Source organism: Sitodiplosis mosellana, unplaced genomic scaffold (assembly GCF_009176505.1).
Source record: "Sitodiplosis mosellana isolate CC-2019 unplaced genomic scaffold, AAFC_SMos_1.0 Smas_scaffold_6191, whole genome shotgun sequence".
Classification (NCBI taxonomy): domain Eukaryota; kingdom Metazoa; phylum Arthropoda; class Insecta; order Diptera; family Cecidomyiidae; genus Sitodiplosis; species Sitodiplosis mosellana.
Window position 1 is genome coordinate 781,992 of NW_022601432.1, and position 21,469 is coordinate 803,460.

The following is a 21,469-nucleotide window of genomic DNA, read 5'->3' on the forward strand; positions in this document are numbered from 1 at the left end:
AGAGAGAGAGAGAGAGAGAGAGAGAGAGAGAGAGAGAGAGAGAGAGAGAAGGAGGGAGCAAGAGTTGTTTTTTTTCGCTTTTTGTTGGAAGGAACGAGGATAACGAAAAATTGATACGAGGTGTCGGCTTTTCAGCGTCATGCTTATGAAAATGATACGTGCTCCGGTTTCATGAAAATTCTGGTCGGATATTTGTGTATGTTTTCATGCGCGAAAACGAGCCTTCGCCCCTCTGTTTCTGTCTCTATCGCTGCATCAGACTCTTCATTTTGGTGTGTAGCAAATTTAGTTATAGGATCGCTATCTACTGAATAGGAATGGATACGGGCATACAGTCGCATTTTCCATTAAAATAACGTGATGCAAAATATTCCACCATACATGCATATACGGAATGGGAACGAGTAAGCGAGTGAAAGAGCGAGAGAGAGAGTGAGAGAGAACGAGAGAGAGAGAGAGAGAGTCTCATTTATGCGTTCATCGGTGAAAAATGATTTCCTTGGGGCATACAAGATCATATGTAAATATCTGAAAAGAATGTCGTAAATACATGTATGTGCTACTTTGCAGAAAGTCATACATCAGTTAAAATGGTCTTCATGAGCAAAGAATGTTATTGCACAGGCATACAACTCACATTCACACCGGAGGAAAAACACATACCGAACTGAAGAAAAAAACACATAGAGACACAGAGTGAAGGTGAGAGCAAGAGACACGCACACACACACGAAATATTTTTTGTTCCAAGACAAATTTCAACTGCGACGCAGAAGAAATGAAAATCAACAATGCAAAAAAACACAAACGAAATCCATGAAAATGAAAGAAGAAAACACCAAGCACGGGTTGTTTGACTGACAACATGCTAGATTATGATGGATTCGGTGTAGACAAGTGTTCAATGCAAGTTAACGAAATAGAGACGATCTATTCTTAATGAAATCTGATTAGCCTAAGCGAATTTTGCCTGGATGAACGGAGTAAAGCCACTTCGATTCACCAAAGTGTCACGCGTCATGCGACAATATAACAAATTTATTCGTTGTCTTGTTTTATATACATATTTTCGTTCGGTATTCCTTTCGGTGGGAACAGTGAGTTACAGATGATTTCATCAAGCCCATCACACACTCTGACGCTCGATGCTGTTGTGTTGTCGCCACGTTTTGCCAGATTGTTTCCATCAAAATCACGAATAAATTTTGGTTATTTTTGGCTGACACAAAAACATCCATCGTTCTCTATTCATAGCAATGCTTTCCATTGCAGCATCGCAAGAATGTTATGCCGCATACAAATAACATAGCTCTATGTTCCTGGAATTTGTTTTATTTTTCGCGAAAAGCGCTCGTGAAGGCGCTCGCAACACACACCCCTTATTTCAAATTCTACATCAAATGTTATATTATTCAGAATTTGTTTTGCTGCGTTTTGTCTTTCCGCATTTCGCCCCATGACAAAGTCACTCAGAGTTTTATTACGATTTTTTATACTGTTTCACCCAAAAAAATGATGCAAAGAAATTATTATTTACAACGCTTACTTCTCTAATTCTTCTTCATATTCTTCTCTTTTTTTTGCAAATGTGAGCAAATATATGCGAGGTAATCAAATGTATTCGGTACGCGTTGGTTGAGAAAGAAAAAGAGAAAGAGATAGAAAAAGATAGAGAGAAAGAGAACACGACGCAGTACGAATGAACCAGCGAACGATGACATCACACACACACACAAACAGAGAGAAAGAGAGATAAAGAGAGATAAAAATTGCGAGTGGTGTGCATATTTATAACAAACAAACCAAAAATCCGGGCAAAATTACACCAATTGCCCCGTGTTATTTTATTGAATTTAATTCCAAATCAGCTGCTACCAGCTCCATTAAGCAATAAGCAGTCAGAGATGCGTAGCGAATGTTTAAAATTAACCATGGCATAGGCAAAAATGCGCTAACCGAAAATAAGTTAGAAAGAGATTAGCAGAGAGTGTCGACCGGGTGAGAGACGGGAGAGAGAGTGAATGAGCCGAGATTGGCCTAGAACGTGGATTGGCTATTTTTGGTGTATAATGTAATATGCATAAAGTGATTTCCATATTAAATGGCATTCAGTGCCGATAGCATTATTGTCACCAGTTCAGCAAACACCATACTAATTACCATTAATGTTGATTACAGGTAGATTCTGTCGTGGCACATTCGATGGATGGCTGTGTTGGCCCGATACACCCGCAGGAACATCAGCGCAAGCATCTTGTCCAGAATTCAAAGTCGGATTCGATCCATCACGTAAGTATACACACACACACAAAATGTGCTCTAATATCTTTGTCGTGTCGAAAATCACGACAATTCGCCTTTTAATTCTTTCTGGTAACTCAATGTGGCTAAATGTCAACGCTTAATCTGAACGATGAATAGATGCGGTCTATTTCAGGCGGAAAATCCCCGAGATGCATCACTGTTACCGCAAATATCACCGCCTGATAATATGCTTTATGTGACACAGTTTGTTCTCTGTCGGCCTGACTAAAATAAATACCATGTATTGTTTTCAAAACATTGTACCCATTCAATGTGTCATGTTTATCGATAGAAAACCGCACCAATGTTTCATTTTTATGTTAAATATTTGATAAAAATTTTCCATTTAGAACGAAAGATATGATAATGGCTGGAATTATTCAACATCCTGAATATTTTTGTGTGCTTAACATTCATGTCATAGACAAAAGAAAAGCCATGAGCAAAAATACAAGACAAGCAAAAAATATGGAATGACCCAGAAGCAGCAAGAATCACCCGAAAAGCTAGAGAGATGGAAAAATCCGCAATCATTTAGTGTGTATGTTACGCTTTCAATGGCGAAATTCGGAAACGGTTGCACTTCGATTCGGTCAAAATTTCGATCGAATGAATAAATAACTGGGAAAATTGCCTGAATTTCGATTTTTCTCGTTCAATTTATACATGCCAATTATTGGATTAAATCGAAGCGGCGACACTTTTCTCCAATTCAATCCGTGTTACTAATTAAATCGAGTCTATTATTATACGCCGGACTGAATGCATGGAATTTTACTATTTCGAAATCCTTTTTTTTCGTGCGCTCACGCCACATAAAAGCACATACACGGATCGTTATATACGGTCGATCTGTTTGGAATAAGTAATGTGATTTACCAAAAATCGTCGACAAACGTCAAACGAGCAGCAATGTGTGGACAAAAATGCCATTCACCATGGAATTCAACCACTGAAAATCATTCGTTTCGCAAAATTCGTTGGTGTGCACGAAATTTTTACACACCAATTTCGAATTGGCCATTGTATCTCTGCGCATCATTTGGCCATTTGGGAATTTTGTGCGAAAGGACACTTGATGATTTTTCTTTTTTTCCATTCCGAAGCCATTTTTGTTCGCTCGTTTTTGCTATGGTTTGATGCAACGTTGCCAATTCTATAGTTCCATTATTTACACTAAAATTGTTTGCTTGTTGCTTTGGCTTTGGCTTTGGCTTTTCATCGATGATGAAAGGAATATGTTGTGCTGTCGAAATAAATCAGGCGCTAAGACAACCGACATTAATGGCATGTATAAACTTCATTTCGAAGAATGGAACGTGAAAGAATGTGCTCATCGATCGGCAGAATGAAGAATAAGAAGGAGCAGAAGCAGAATCTGTACATGATGTGCAAGATTCGTTTTTTCCCGTTGATTTTGCGTCATTTTTTTCTATCCCTCACTCTCTCTCTCTCTCTCTCTCTTCGCATAGCGAATTGGTTGTTTTTGCTCGATGGAAATGCGATGTGGGGAGAAGGATGTAGAGGGATTGATGTGATGGTTGGGGTTATGAGGAACATTATACTTATAACTGTTTCATTTATGAGTTGATGGCAGATATGCTTGTTAAATATGTTCCAAACTGTTTGCATATTCGCAACGCTGGAGCCGTACATTGAATATTATATCAAGTGGATGATGTTGATGGCATTGGCGACATATTTACGACCATAACATTATCAATAATTGAATCAATATACTGGTATTTAGTGCGGGAAAAATCATATGACACAGACTATTCGTACCATGATAAAATGTCACCGAATGCATGTCGAAAATACACATCGAGAGCTGAGAGAAAGCCTGGCATTCACTCTTTACATAAACGCAACGTTCGAAGACATGCTGAAGATAGGGAATCACAATATGATTTAACACCAGCCATTTTTTTTGTGGGTGTGTTGAAAAAATGACTTCAAATGATCGAAAATATACAGATTTTCTTTTTTGCTTTCATTTCGAGCATTTTTTTTTCCTTTGGCCAAGCAAATAATACACCATTGAACGGCGTCGTGTTGAAGAGTAAACTGTCATAGTGTTGAGAGAAGGAAAAATCCCATACCCCATAGTATGGCTTCATAACAAAAATTCAATTCGAATAAATTGATAGGGTATTCTTCGTTTTTTGTCGATGATTTCGAAATTGAAGACAGCCCCTCTATTTTTTTTTCCTATTCGCACAAACTATCTCATTTCACGTTTATTGCCATCCATTCGATATTATTGATTTGGCAGCGATAGCTTTTGATTTGTGAGATGAGCAATGTCTTTTTGATCTTTTTGAGGTGACAAACAACAAAGGCACAACATACCATTGCCATGGCTGAATGACATTCAAGTACCAAGGTCGGCTCGCTCGCTCGCTTGCTCGCTGACCAAGTCAAGTGGAACCAATCATGGTCATTTATTTTTGCTTTAATACAAACTACAAAGGAAATGTTGCGTGGGCAAAACCTTGATACTGAATTTATTTGCACTTTTAATGCGACCGAACACTATCAAAATGTGTGTTTATTCTTATTCTTGATTCTCGTTTTGTAATCGCCAACCGACGATTTTCCGCTCGCTTTATTCTTAATTATGTATCATTCTCGCCCATGAGATAGGTGAATCTTTCCCTAAATTCATTCCGTTTTTTTCTGCGTCTGTCATTTGGGGAGAAGCATGTATTTTGCAATGAAATTATGCAGATGCATCAATGATTTGATTAAATCGATTGGAAATTGTATGCCATTTATTGCTGATGATGATTTTTCTCTCTCTCTCTCTGGAATTTCTTCTTCTTTACCTTTTATTTCCACCGAAAACTTTCCACATTAAATATGGATGTATGCGGCATTGAGTTAAAACTGTGTGTGAATGTGAAATCACAGTTTTGATGAATTTCCGTTGAATTGTCAAATCGTTGGATTCATTTTGAAGCATTCTACATGCTCATAGCTCGAAAAAAAATGACAATCAATGGAAGCTCACATCAGCATTCCTCTTCTCACATTTGATCGATGCACACATGTCGGAATTCATAATTTATGTATTGATTCTTTTAACAGGCATAAATCTTTTCGTTGTCATATACGATCCTCATTTACTATTATATTACACTCAATATATATGCTGAATTCATGGAAACTTCCCACATTTTTGCATGAATGGAATTTTCAAAGTTTTATTGTTTTCTCTTCTACTTTTTTTTCTTCTTTTTATCTCTTCTCAATTTGTCTTCTCAATCTCTCTCACATATTTAATCTATCTCTTTTCAAGGATTCGCACACAAAGATTGTAGCCCAGATGGTAGTTGGTTTCGACATCCTGATACAAATAAAACATGGTCCAATTACACAACCTGCATAAATTTGGACGATTTCGAGGTAAACAATGCACACAATTTTGATATGTAAACAGGCGAATGAAAATGCACGCCATTCCATAAATTATTTATACGCGTTTTTTCATCGCAAAAACCCAAAGCTCGCATGATGAATTTTATACAGTATTCTTTTAAGCGATTTAATATTCCACCGAAAACGTGATGATGAAATTTTAAATTGTATGATTTTTTTTTGGATAAGAATAATAATAATTGATTGATTATTTGTTTTCTCTCTTCCATTTCTTTCTCCCTTTTTCTCGACTTTTCTTCTCTACAGTGGCGGCGACAAGTAAATTTAATTTATGAATTCGGATATTCAATATCATTATTAGCCATACTACTTTCGTTAGCACTTCTCGGTTATTTTCGGTAAGTATTTATTCGGGCATGACAAAAAAAAACTATTACACTATTATTCAGATTGTTGCAAAGTCAACACATACGGATATTTCAAGAAGAATTTTAGTTTAAGTAAAAAAAAAAAACGGTTCAATGAATAACTCAAACAAATTGATGCGCGGTTTGTTACCGGGAAAAATGATGATGACGATGATGAACCAACGGATGAGCTCGCTCACTTTTGTGTGTTCAATGACAAGAACTTGTGTGTATGAAATATATCGAAAAATTCCCTCATCAAATCATCTTTGTTTGTTTAACAACTGACTTTCTGCGAAATGAGTGTAAAATCCTTTCCGTCTGATGTTGATTTTCACAAGTGAAGTGAGTCATATTGCATAGATTGTCTTCCCAAATAAAAAGCAACCAAAAAAGAATTTCGATTTGCAGCAGATGAAAGGAAAGCAACCGACGAATGATGATTTTGCAAAGAAAAAAAATGTAATATCGATCGAACTGAAAGCAAATACACAAGATATCAATTATCCTATTTATTGACCTAACAATAGAGCTTCGACTAGACAGTCTTCATGTTTGTTTGCCTAATTTTTGAAATTGGGTCTCGACACGAATTTTCAATTTTGAACCAACACGTCACATCTGTTTCGGCTGTTTCATCATACTTTTTGTATTTCCATTAAGCAATAATCGAACGAAAAGGACGATTTTTTTAAAAAATAATTTCTAATACGTGAATGATTTCAATGAAATGATCGTGGGTATTCTCTCTTTTTGGATTAAATATACATATTTGAATTGGAACACACAAAGTAGATATCTGCGTAAAAAAATATTATATTATGATAAAGTTATTCGGAGACTTGGTTCCATAATTTTTGTCACTTTTCATGTTTTCAGCGACATTAGAGACACACACTCCCTCTCTTTCTCCGGCTGAATGTGCATTTCAAATGCAATATATTCCATTAGAAATTCATCATGTCCGACCACAACCTTTCCGAAACTAGGAACGCGAATCTGGTCAGGTGGTGCGTACATTAAACAGCCGCCATCCCCAACGGTGCGATATGCATACTGATAGTGACAGTCTGTGTATATGAAAAGCGGCTGGCTTTAATGGAAACAAAAAAAGAGAGCGGAATTAAAGGGAAATTCAACGTGAATGGAGTATCAGACAAAGGACATGATAAGAAAAATTACGACAAACACTCAAGTTTGTTGTGAGATTAAAAAACACACACACACACACACACACACACACACACACACAATAGAGGAACTTTATATTAAGAAAATTCGGAATTAAAAGCGAAGAAAAAAAGTTTTGGTTTTTTGTCTCTTTCTCTCTATCTTTCCCTCTGTGTGTGCGGTGTGGACTCCGTTGTTCCATACGAAAATCGGTTCTGCCATTGTTCCGTGTAAGTTTAACGAAGACGAGGAAGAGAGCGAAAAAGGGATATGAAGGAATCGCGTACTAAATATTAGTGCCAGTGCGGTGTTTCACTCTCTCTCTCTCTCTCTCTCTGTGTGTGTATGTGTGTGTATTTCTCGCGACAATGCATTTCGTCTAGTTTAATGCAAAGGGATATTGTAACTTTTTTGACCAGAAAAAACGCCATCTTACGTCGTGTCCGTAAATTATTTTACTGTACATTTAGATGGTGGAGCTTGAACAAAAGTTCGATACTATGCATAAACTTGGAAAGAGCTTGATAAACTTGATGAAATACATATATTTTATGGTCGTTGCAATACCCCTATGGTTTAATGAATTTCAATTCAATTCGACAAGGCCATTTGACTTGAACTCATAAATGAAATGAAGAGAAACAGATGGAATTTTTTTTCCAACGACCATGTGCATGTGTTTATCACCGGCCCAACGAGTTCCTATAAAGTTTTGTCGTAAAAGAAAATGTGGAAAAATGATAAAAGATTTATGAGACATGAGACTATGGAATGTTCATAGCGTCGTTCCATCGTTGCACGCAGCCAATGCGAGTATACTCACATTTTGCTCTATGCAGAGCAAAAGACAGAAATATTGAAATGGCACGTAAGGCTGACAATGGCCGAGTACTGCTGTTCCTATCTTGTTGCTCCGTCGTTGTCTTGTCTATTATTTGATGTGCACAAACACAAAGGCCCACTTTTCGCAACGTACAAAAATCGTTTTTGCAACTAAATGAATGGACTTTGTTCAACAAGTGCATTCATTCGATGAAGCCGAAACGCACACACACACACACACGAAAACAAATGGATCAAATCAACGTGTGCACGAAACTAACGGTGTCGATGCCATTCGGTTGTCATGACATTTTACGACTACAAAAGCGATGCGTGACATTTTGTCGTATCGTTGCTTTGTTTGAACAAGATCAAGAACTTGACCTTGCATAGATTTCCTTTCTGTCCTTTTATCTGTCTCGATCACATAAAAGGAACTTTTTCGTTTCTCCCTCTCTCTCTCTCGGTGTGTGTGTGTGTGTGTGTTTGCAGCCAATTACATAATTGCGTGTATCGAGTTCAAAATCGTGCTCTAATGGGAAAGCGCTATATGTAGTGAAATACGCGCGCGGGAACCAACCCCTGTGTTTTGTGTGTGTGTTTTTTTCTCGTCATCGATCAATCAATCAAGGATGCTTTCACTCATGTTTTTGAACAAAACTTCGTTATTATTCATTCGATGGCGTAACATAACCAAATATCCAATATCGCACAATATTCCCTTTTTCACGACGATATCTCTTCGAATCGTCGAAAACATAGTTACTAAGAAATAAATAATTCTATGGGCATTCAGTTTTTTCTCTTTCTTCTTCTCTCTCTCTCTTGCTACCCTCTCTCATTTCGAATGCCCATACTTTGTTCTTGGACATACGCGTATACATAAATACACAAAAAAGCTCGGCATTTTTCCTCTACATTCGGAGAAAAACATTGATAATTTATCGATTCAATGACAATCAATAGGCTACACCACATTGATGACCAAAAAACTGAATCAAACACACGTAAAATGCTCCCAACGGAAATTTATCGATTCATTAATTTTCCGGTTACAATTTTATATTTGTCAAATACAAACATTTATCAAATGATAAATGGGGAGTGAGTCTTTTGATTTTCTTTCTTTCTTTCTTTTGTGTGTGTGTGTGTTTGATCACAACGAGATGGGTGAGTGTTGCATGCCAAACAGATGATGGCATAGCCAAAACACGTTGCACGATATTGCTAATTGAATGTTAGGGTATGGTGTGTGTGTATGTACACCTTACTGACAGTTTCAGTAATTGGATTCTTTGTGCGAACGAAGAAAGTTGATATAATTCACGGGCAGCGAATTTTATTTAGACGATTTTAGTAAGAAAAACGAGGAGCTTGCAAGGAGATGTCATGCCATGCCACGTTTTCGAGCTGTAGAATGCAGTTGATGTTGTTTGCTTTTGCATATTGCACAAGACTTGATGTGCACCTCAATGATTACGTGATTTATGTTTACGGTGTAACTTGAACCCGTCGCGTTGTTTTTTCTTCTCTCTGTTGCATAACATTTCACTCTACACTGATAGTCTAAAAAAAGCTTATGATAAATAATTATAACCATTTCTGTTCTATTTTGCAGTGCAAACATTTTATTTCATTTTTTTATTGTTTTTTTTGTTGCATTTGCATATTTTAATTTTCCATGAATCTGTTTTCGACGCGCTTCAGATGCACGGTGTTCAAATAATAACAAACAGTTGCTCATCAAGTATTCTGCTGTGTCGCGAGTTGTGCGAAAATTGAGCTTTGTACAGTGAAACTACCGGATTTTCGGGGGCATAAAGCCATAAAACATTGACTTTCGACCGAAATTTGGAATGATTCAGTGTATCCACGATACAAGCACAACAAAGTAAAGCTGCTAATAATGTGGCTCCATGGTCTAATGCTCCAAAACAACAACATTGTAGCTACTATTTCGCATCGTGACAAACAAAAAGTGGTTGTCGCGTCTTTGGCCCCAATAGCAGAAGATCAACTTTTTTTTCTGAAAGCGTGACAACAAAGGCAACTACACACAGCGTAGAGAGAGAGAGAGAGGAAGCACTCTCGCTCTTGGTTTCACCATGCTATTTACTAGTGAATGAACTCATGCTGATGGTGTTTGTGTGCTGTCGATGTGTACACATCGCCTGAAAGTGCGCTGCTTGAGATTTATGCGGTTTTCACTTCACACATGCAATAAACGAATGAACGAACAGAAAAAGCACGTATCACATTGCCTGCCTAACCTAAAGTTATGTAGTAAAAAGGAAATTTGATTAAATCGTTCGACTTCCGAAAGTGAATCCATATTTTAACTAAGTAAGTGATGTGAAGCAGGCATATAAAAAGTCGCCTATCGCACGCCAAATTCATAGCATTTAGATGTTTTCCGCTTGTTTATTTATAATCCATGGCTTGCTGAATTTTTTATTTACACACACACACACACATATATATATATATATACAGTTACTCACAAAATTGTTCGTACACCTTGCTTTTCCGAACAAAATGCCATTTTTTCATTAATTTTCGTGACAAATGAATTGTATAAGCACATGATTGTAAAAGACTAACTCTGTTAGCAGATATTCATGTATATATTTGACATAAATATTGAACACATAAAAAAATTGGGACCAAATATGTGGAAGTGTCGCTTTTTGGGTCTCACAAAATTGTTCGTACACTGAAGTTTATGGGCATTTTTTCAGTAGATATCCAATACATTTACAGTGAACCGAATTTGGAATCATTTTTGTGATCCTCTCCCATCAATTTGACACATTGGTTATAGCAAAAATATCACTCTCTAATCCAGATGGCGCCACCAAAATAGTGAAATGTCGAAAATGGTCCATTTTGCTAGTTACCACCCCAAAATATAGCATTCACATTATTTTTTACCACCCAAATCTGCTTGAACGCATTGAATACCTTAAGATCTTCGACATTTAGTATGACTTTTCCCATTTTTTCAATAATACTGGTTCATTTGTGTGGTCAGTTTGAGCATTTTGGTAGAAAATGCTTATCGAGGCCTCACCAAAGGGCCACTATGTACCCTAAGGTAGCAAATTTTGGCCTCATATTGGTGGCTATGGATTGGTCTTGCAACGCCACACAAATGACACCTAGCATTGATTTCGAATTTAGCAATGGGTATGCATTTTTGGAGCATTAACATCTGATTTGTTGAATATTCGATAATTTCCATATAATTCGTTAAATATTCAACAAATCAGAAATGGACCATTTTCGACATTTCACTATTTTGGTGGCGCCATCTGGATTAGAGAGTGATATTTTTGCTATAACCAATGTGTCAAATTGATGGTAGAGGATCACAAAAATGATTCCAAATTCGGTTCACTGTAAATGTATTGGATATCTACTGAAAAAATGCCCATAAACTTCAGTGTACGAACAATTTTGTGAGACCCAAAAAGCGACACTTCCACATATTTGGTCCCAATTTTTTTATGTGTTCAATATTTATGTCAAATATATACATGAATATCTGCTAACAGAGTTAGTCTTTTACAATCATGTGCTCATACAATTCATTTGTCACGAAAATTAATGAAAAAATGGCATTTTGTTCGGAAAAGCAAGGTGTACGAACAATTTTGTGAGTAACTGTATATATATATATATATATATATATATATATATACCTACCCACATCTACACATACACATGAACGTATTTCCGATGAACAATGAATGCGCGCGGAGCTAAAAGTAGGCAAATCAAATGCCTTCAGGTCGTTCCGCTTTCACAGACACACACACACACACACACACACACACACACACACACCCATACAGAAAACGAAGCGAAATTCCCGTGAAATGAGATTACACAGTTACAGTTGGTGGTATAATGAAATGAATATTTGAAGTTTGCTCTTGGGTACTAGATTTAGAAATTATTTACGGTTAGGGATTCAGTGCTCGACGCATGCCATCGAGCCACATTGAAAGAGTTTGAGGGAATAGACGATGGTATTTGGTTGAATATATGTATAGGCATATGGCAAAGCGTTTTTCTCATCAATACAACCCAATAGATAGACCCAAAAATGATCAACAGGATGTGCATATGCAGAAAGCACCAAAGCAATGGTGATGGCAACGACGACGGCACTGCTGTTGCTCTGCTTCGTAAATATTTTCACAAACATTCCAACGACTAAGATTTTGTGATTACCTGTTGGGTTATGCCTTTGATATAAATTTTTTTTTTCGATTGGGTTACAAAAAAGGTTACACAAGAAAATCGGAAAAGAACTTACGCGTAAAATAAATCGTTAAATGACTGAATTTGGCTTTTGTATCGACAAAAACGAGAGTATGTGTGTTTGCGTGTGTTTTGACTGTTGTTGATTTACTTGTGGCAAAAGCACATCCTACGATAGAAGCACTCACCCGTCTTCTTTTTCTTTTGCTTCTTCAGATTTGTTAAATCAAATTCTACCAGATTATGGATACATAGCACAAATACACACGAGAAAAATTCCAAATGATTGTTTCTAATTTCCGAAAAAGCGCCACATCATCGATATATAGTAGCTCTTTTTTTTATATATTACGATGGCCAGATGGCACGTTTTGTGCGGTTTGCCTTTGATTCATGGAGAGGTATGCTTTGATTTCGGTGAAAATTAGTAAACTTCCATAGCCACCTCTAAAAATTCATGTACACGATATCGATGGATTATACCGTAAAATTTCTACGTGATTCACTCAAACGAGTTGCGATCAAATTTTTGAGCTTTACAAAAAAATATCCACTTGATGTTGTTTGTAATATTTTGAACTCGGATTGAGTGTGACGATGAAGTTATTTAAATGATGACATTTTATTTTGAAATTGATACGTATGAAATTCGACTTATTGTCCCAAAATTTTGAGTTCTGTTGTTGTTCTCGGTCCATGTGAACTAAATTTTGTATAAAAACTTCAAGTTCAAACGAGAAAAAAATGGTAATTTATGATCTCTATTAAACTTGGTTAACCATTATTTCCACAACAGCAATAAGCATTTAAAGACCATTTATACGTTTTGGTGTTTGGACTGATTGGAAACAGCGAATTCATCATTTCCATATTTATACAATTATTTTCCACAAATTCAATCCGGTGATCTTTTATTCATGCAGTCATACACTATCAATAAACTTTCGATTTGGGACAATCCCAATGTCAAGAATGTGTGAAAATAATTTGAAAATCATGTTCATTGTTGGAAGCATTGCTATGTGTTCCGTATTGAAATCCATTTTGTCCACTTAATTTTAAGTCAGTTTGAAAAACGTTTGGCCAACGGTTTTTTTTCCTTTCGTTGCGTCATCGTCCTCGTGCCAATCATCTATGATTGCATCAGTGTGTACGAACAGTGACAACGATGTTCTATCTAATAAACGATGAATCCAACAAAACGAAAGAAAAATAATAGAAAAAGGCTTCAGATAACAAAACCGAGAGACGAAGAGGAAAAAGAAACGACGAAAGAAATCGGGGCTAAGCGACATCAAGAAAGCAAGTTGAAGATTAAAAATGGAAACGAAAAACGAAGCAACAGCGAAAGTGAAAACAAAAAAATGAAGAAGAAATGAATGGATGGAAGGAATGAAACGAAAATATTTCTTCAAATTATCCTCGGGCATCTTTTCTGCGGTCGACGATGTCATTGTTTGTATAGATATTATTTGGTAGCGAATTGTATTCGAGAGTGAGAGACAGACCGTTCACATACCCGCCCTGAAATGGTGAAATGGATATTCTGTAAAGGATATATGCCGGGAGATAAAGAAATTAACAAGTGTACAACACTGGGCAAACGCACGCACACATCAAATGACTGTACGTTTATGGCCACACACACACACACACACACGCACACCGAGAGAAAAGTACAAAACACGGGTTTCGATGTCGATCAAATCAACATGATGGAATTTTTCGACTTGTTGGACAGATCAAACGACAAGGGAATACTATAGGCATCAGCAACAGCAGCAAACATTAGCGATTGTTTGGTCGCAAAATACGGATTCCTCTATCAAAAAGCTATATTTGCCATAAATGCGAATTACAAAAACGTAACATATTCGCATTGACTTTTTTTTATTGTTGTTGCGCTGTTGACAATAACAAGGGAATGTAACGATAATCGAAAAAAAAACGGATACGTGCGACTAAGCGTGTGCGCAAGCAAGAGAAAGAGAGAGAGAGAGAGAGAGAGAGAGAGAGAGAGAGAGAAACTGTCAAGCAATTTTCCATTTCATTTATTGCACACGAACGAAGATATGATACGAATGTTTGTAGTCGACAATTTATCAAATTAGCTTCTTCGATTCGAACATCGATTGTTTATAAATGCACAATATTTTGACTAGTTTACTTCTGGAGGTGGGGTATAAGCGGAGAGTGACAATGAAATTGAAGGATATTTATTACTTTCACTTCATTTTTTTTTATCTCGTTCTGTTGCTTCCAGTTGTCTGCATCTGGAACATAAACAATGAACATTTTTGACATCATTGAAGCGATGGGAAAAAAAATACAGGCGAAAGCTAAATGGTGAAAAAGAAATCTAAACAAAAAGAGGTTTTTTTTTTGCTCAGTTCGTTTAAACGAAGTGGATGGATAAATATTTGACACATGAAGTAAAAACACACAGAGATAGACGAATAAAGAAGAAAAACGACAGGAAGAAAGCGACAGAAACGATGAGCCGACTGAATGGAAACGAAAAACGTGCAAATTTAGATCTTCACAAATGTGGCATGGATATGTCCTATTAAATGAACATTTGGGACGCATCATGCTCTATTTTCGGTTTTAATCGACAATTTGTCCTCACTCAAAGTGTGATAACAATTGGAATGGCACTTTCTTTGCGTCGATTGCAACGATTTCCCGAGCTTAATATATTCAAACAGTTTATTTCATGCGTTTTTCGTCCCCATTAGGTTATAATCGTTGATAATAATGACGATAATTTGGGTATTCATCTCAAATTTTTTTTCTGCCACGCATTTTCTGCCCTTTTTGTCTCATCATTTTATTACGCAGTAAGCGTGGGTCAATTTTCTGGCTGTACTTAAACAGTTGGCTCGATGGCGCATCAATTACGCATCGAAACAAACTATCGGCAATTTTGGCGTAGATCAGAAAGAAAACACACAACTTAATCATAAGCAAAGCCAATTCATCGGTCACCGTGTAAATAATCAAAGTGACGACACGTTTTGACGAAATTTACGGCGAACTCATGAACTAACGAAATTTCAATACAAAATGATAGGAGAGTTCGTGGCAAGCACTCAAAAGATATTTTGTACTGAAGTGTCGTCAGCTTGTAAATAATAAATTTGGATGTACACAAATATTACTAATTTTGGCATGCGCCCTGATGCCGTCCCAATGGAGGCGCATCTGTTCTCAGAGTTGGAATCGGCCGAAGCAAAATCGAGTAATTGGGAATGTTTGGTATAATATTTTCGATTTGGATTTACATAAGTGAAATAGGATATCGCCAAAATTGGCTGCTCTCGTTTAACAGCCACTCTAGGGATGCTTTAAATGCCATTTTCCATCGATTGATGTGTCATCGACTGTGACCGTGATGTTTTGGTTTTGGAATTAAAAACACATCACTTGACTCTGTTTCTGTGTCGACCATGTCGTATGTATGTCTATCTGTCTGGGCTATGTAATATTGATACTGTTTCAATGTCAACGTATCGCATTTGGCGACAAACCGCGCAGCTTGTGGACCGAAAACTCTCGTCTATATGTAAGAGAGAGAGAGAGTGCTGTAATTTGAAACGCATTCATGTTGAATCGTCGCATTTTCAAATATCTGCAAATCCAGATGATAAAATATATGTTCGAAATGAGCATTAGCATTCATCGAGGCGTCATCACCCCTCAATCTCACATAAATTCGAATCTTTTTTGCTCTTCGTTCAATAGTGCATTGGTATTCCTCTCAAAAACTTTGCACAGCAATCAATGTGTGTGTGTCTCTATTGCGACTCGGATAGCACCCAGACACGCGCGTGCAAAAAAAAGAGAGAGAAAGAGATGAAATTAGGGCGAGTATCAATAGTATCGTAACACATTTGTGTCCAATCGTCTATATCGTATTTACCGTTAATGCTCTGCCGCTTCGAGTGCGAGTGTATTTTTAACGTTACCGGAACAAAATGCGACATCGTGAAATCGAAGCTAAAACTCTTTTTACCCATGGTCCAATCTATCGAATTTCCAGCACTAATCATAAAGAAATTATCATGTTCCGTTCATTTTGATAGAGAAAGTTTGAGAGTCTTCCTCTCTCCCTATAGCTCTCTCTCTCGCTCTCTCTCTCGCTCTCTCTCTCTCTCCCTATAAAAAAACAAATCTTACTTTATTACCATTTTCCTTGATTTCAGGTCATTAAAATGTGCCCGAATCACAATACACATGAACTTATTCGCTTCATTTGCCGCAAATAATTCGTTATGGTTACTATGGTATCGGATGGTTATTGGCGATCCGGATGTGATTCAGCAAAATGAGGTAATTCATTTATTATTTTATCATGTTTTCGTCTCTTTCTCTTCCGCTTATCAGGTTGGCCGCACTTTATATTTGCCCTGTTGTCATCGTCAATGAGGCAAATTTTTCACAATTGTCGATGCTTTTACTTCCATCTTGAATGTATGAGTGAGCGATTGAGTGAGTGGAACCAAGAGAGGCCCATCTATGGTCTCTACAGACAAAGTAGAATTGTCACAGAGGATGCTATTCCATCTGTATGTATGTATATATTGGTCTATTCGCTGTGGGAAATCAACAATTTGCTAATTCGAATGCAGTAACATGGGACTAAAAAGACAAAAAAGCTTTTGCCATTCGAACGGCGTTTTGTCGAAGTTATTTCATTGAAAGGTCATCGAAAACAGATTGTGTGAAGAGAAAGTACAGGTCAAAGGTTCAAAACAATATTCGTGGATAAGATAGTTCGAACGCTTATGCCTTCTTCGGTTATCTATAGGAATTCGGAAGATGATGGCCAATTATTAGTTATCATAATACATAATGTATGCTGTGTGAGAGAATGGTTTTATTGTACAAAGTAATATGTGGTGAGCAAAAAAAATCTCATTACTGGACACGAAAAGCATAACATCTGAGGTCATAACCAACTGGGACTGCTTTCGCAGAGGAAAAATACGATTTTCATCATAAAATGTTTGCCCACATAAAATCTGTAATTTTTATGATTTTAGAAAATCAAATTATCATCCTGTTTTATTCCCAGAGGCACCTCAGAGGACAGAAATTTTGCTATTTTGAAGATGAAAACCGAAATAAAATCGGAAGTGACAACACCAATAATCATGCACTTAAAATGTGTGTCACATTATAAGTTGTTGTTGTGTATACAAGTTGAAAAATACAATTTTTTTTCTTCATCGACAAATGGTAGCGACAAATACGACAAGAAGTGAGGGGAGGATTTCAAAGTGGTTTGTCTTAATGGCACTTATTTGCTGTTAGTCAAAGTGTCAAGCTTTAATATGTGTGTGTGCATTCAATTGGAAATGTTCTGGAATGACTGTTGGAGGCTCGTACAATTTTTTCCCTCAATCTCATATTGAATCAATACAAAAGTCGATGCCGCTTGATTTTACTGAAGTGTTGTTCCGTGAGCAACGAGAACTGTGCCAAGCAAACGCAAAAATCTCCCCACATTTTTTCCAAAGCAGAAGAAAATGAAAGAAAAAAAAACGTTTTGCTGCTAAACTGGCGTGAAGAACGGCCAAGTATAAACCTGATTCACTCTTTAAAATGCTTAAGCCTTTTTCTGCTCCACTTTGATCTGACGATAATCCTGTTGCAAATATTAAAGTGTATTGTAATCTTCAACAATATCTTATCTGATGTTATCTGAATCCACTGAATGAGATGAACTCACACGTTGCTTGAAATTGAATGAGGTGCTTAAACTTGCCCCGAAACAGTTCACCGTCAACTATGCATCGCAACAGTTTAGCATTGTTTTTGTGCCATTTATACGCACCATGCGAAAGATAAAACGATACGGTATGCTGTCGACAACAATAAACTACTCTAATTGATGAAAACAAAACGGCAAACATCATTCAACACAAATGCTGTTGAACTGTTGATTTAAAGTGGAGAGGTTGGAAGGGTGGGATAGAAAATGCACACTTTTTTCGTTGCCTAACAGGCCAACAGTGTGCTGTCATTGTCGATGAGTTACCAATTGGAAAAAGTACTATATTTAATTGCAATTCAACGCCAATGACAGATTGATAAATGATATGTGTGTGTGTGTGTTTGAGATTTTCTCGGATTTTCATCTGATTTCGAGAGTATGTGGGATGAGAGGGTGATTGAGCAAATGAATAAATGAGTAGATGGAATCAATGCTTAAAAAAATATTGAATGTTAATACAATTTTAATGTTAACTCATGCAGTTTGTTTGTTCGTGACTAATTTCATAACAGTGCGGTTTTTCGTTTGAATTTATCTCAGCAATTTGAAATTCTACTCTCTCACACACACCTGAAGTGAGGTTAAATTAATGGTTAAAATTAACACACACATATGTGTGCACGTTGCGTACGCTCGCGCTCGCATTCGCATGTCTCGTCTACACATTTTCACTTTCTCTCCCTCTTTTTGTCTTTCTCTCTTGTATCGGTTTGTTTTCAGACGGGTTGTGTTATTTTGCATTTGGTACTTCATTACTTCCTGCTGAGCAACTATGCTTGGATGCTGTGCGAGGGTTTTTATTTGCACACAGTACTCGTATCAGCATTTATATCGGAGCATCGGTTGGTGAAATGGTTAATGGCATTCGGATGGATTGCACCGGCATTCATACTACTATCATATGGCACATCTCGCGGTCTTCGTGGCACTGAAAAACAGAACATGCAGTAAGTAATAAGCAAGAAATTAAACTGTCTGATTTTTAATTGACCATTAAATTATAATAGGTGCACAGAGCTATATATAGAACTAGTATCAGTCGCGTACAATTTTTCACCCTCTCTCTCTTCGTCTCTGCATCCAATTAAAACAATGTCGTTAATGAAAAAAATAAAATGATGCAATTTTATTTTATTGTTACTACAAAGTCATGCGGTAATAAATTCTTTGATGAGGAACAATGAGGAAATATGAATACAGAAATCTTGTGAAACCAAAAGAGATTGAGATATCTCTCAGTTGAGTGACAACGCCCGTCTGTTTGTCACTCAGAAATTTTTCATCGAGCATCTAATGAATCTAAATTTTCAATTAAAATTTTCTAAAAAGTGCAAACAAAACGATGTTGATATTGTTTTCACACCCAATTAAGTAATCCGTTCATTTGAGAAAATCGTCGCGTTTCTGATATCCAAACAAACGAAGAAAGACAAAAGAAATTAAAAGTTTAAACCATCGCGCATAATATTCCGTTTATTTGATGGATATACACCGTTTTATTCAAAGCCTTTTTTAACATAAAATCCCCATCGCATATAATGAGTTTAAAAATACGAACCAGAAATTATTTAAAAAAAAATAGAAAATTAACTCGTGTAAAATGATTTATGGAGCGCGCGCAAACGCCACCGACATTTAGCAGAAATTTGCGGGGAAAAGAAGCAAAACTGCGATTAAATAGAGAAATAAACGATGTTTTTGTAATTAATATTATCGCTGGCGCAAAACAAAAGGGCATTTTGTTTTAATCATTTTGTGTGAATGTGTCTGTCTGTGCATAGAATGTCCGGAGATGAAATCTGCCTGATTTTTTTGCAGTACTGAAAAAGCAACCCGGAGCCGAGCTAAGAACATTCAATGTGCAACTTTTCAACTGTTTCCAAGAAGCTTTCCAAAATATATACGCATATTTTATAATAATTCTCAATGTTATAATTCTAAGTGACTTAATCAAGCGAAATCTCCGTTTTGATAATTCAAAATTGGAAACAAATAAATTTATGTGTGGATTTTATGACAATTAGATCAACATACTGTAATCTAGAGATGTGACAGTGTTTTGTTGTTGTTGTGATTTTTGTTCTAATTAATTTTCCGGTTTTCTTGTTGCTTATCGTTTTATTGATACTGCTGCTGCTGCTGCTGCTGATGCTGATGATGATTCTGTTGCTGATGCTGTGTCGTCGCTGCTTGAAATCTTTTATGGCCTCTTGTTAATGGGATTTCGTTTGGGGATGAATAACTAACGTCGCTTGCATCGTCATTCAATGGCTTTTGACAATGGATTAAAACTCGAACCGCAATTGCTTCTGTGTTTGCCGGCATGTAACCAAATGCAAACGCACGTTCTCTCTCTCTCTCTCCCATCATTATCCATTCCGTTCGCTCATACTTTCTCCGCTCCTCTCCGTCACTCAGCTGTTGGATGAACGAGACACCATATACGAACATACTTGTTGCACCCGTTTGTTTATCAATGATGATGAATCTGCTGTTTCTGTGCAACATCGTTCGCGTGCTATTCATGAAATTACGAGCGCCAGCCGGGCCACAAGGTGGAGCACCATCACGGAATATACTGCAAGCGTTTCGGTAAAAAAAAGAGAATGCGTTGCACTATCTCGTTTTTTTCACATTCTCTTCCACTTCTGTTGTCATTTTCATCCCATAATCCTCAATCAGCATCTATTTTGATCAAGAGCACCGCATTATTTTTACATCAACTCCTATTTGCACATGCACAATCACTGTGTCTATGAGTGTGTGTGTGTGTGTGTGAAGAGATGCGAGCCTGCATTTTACACATTAACAATATCAGTTGGATACTGTGTTTAATTCAGTTGCGATGTATTCACATCGATGCAAATTCATTGATTTGGATCCTGATTGCATTCATCAAATGTTTTGTTGTATTTTGTTTGTTCATTGTCTTCCATATCATGTTTGCGTTTTTTTGTATCTCTATCTCTCTCCCATTTTTCGTTTGTTTCCTTTCATCTCTCTTTTCATTGTATTCAGGGCGACGTTATTGTTAGTGCCGTTATTGGGTATGCAGTATGTATTGACACCATTCAAACCGGAACCCGGCCATCCATGGGAGATCGTATATGAAATTGTATCAGCATTTACGACATCATTTCAGGTAGGTGGGGCGCATCAAGAGATTGGTGCAAAGGGGCTTAATTGAAAATTGAATTGAAACGTTTTGCAATTTAAACCAAACCAATTGCAATTCACATGCACGAAAATTCCTAGTGCCTAACGTCGGTTCGGTAGCCACACACACATATGTATAGAGAGAGAGAGAGAGAGAGAGAGAGAGAGAGAGAGAGAGAGAGAG

General features: G+C 36.9%; 1 protein-coding gene across 2 annotated transcripts in view; it reads left to right on the forward strand.

The window, feature by feature from the left end:
* LOC129576601 (calcitonin gene-related peptide type 1 receptor) overlaps positions 1–21,469 on the forward strand; it is a 66,817-nt gene that overhangs the window by 38,818 nt on the left and 6,530 nt on the right. For both annotated transcript variants that reach the window (XM_055461886.1, XM_055461887.1), the window contains exons 4-10: positions 2,179–2,289; positions 5,606–5,712; positions 5,992–6,083; positions 16,556–16,682; positions 18,850–19,076; positions 20,548–20,721; positions 21,148–21,271. In XM_055461886.1, the coding sequence (XP_055317861.1) occupies positions 2,179–2,289; positions 5,606–5,712; positions 5,992–6,083; positions 16,556–16,682; positions 18,850–19,076; positions 20,548–20,721; positions 21,148–21,271 (962 nt within the window). The remainder of the gene's footprint in view (positions 1–2,178; positions 2,290–5,605; positions 5,713–5,991; positions 6,084–16,555; positions 16,683–18,849; positions 19,077–20,547; positions 20,722–21,147; positions 21,272–21,469) is intronic.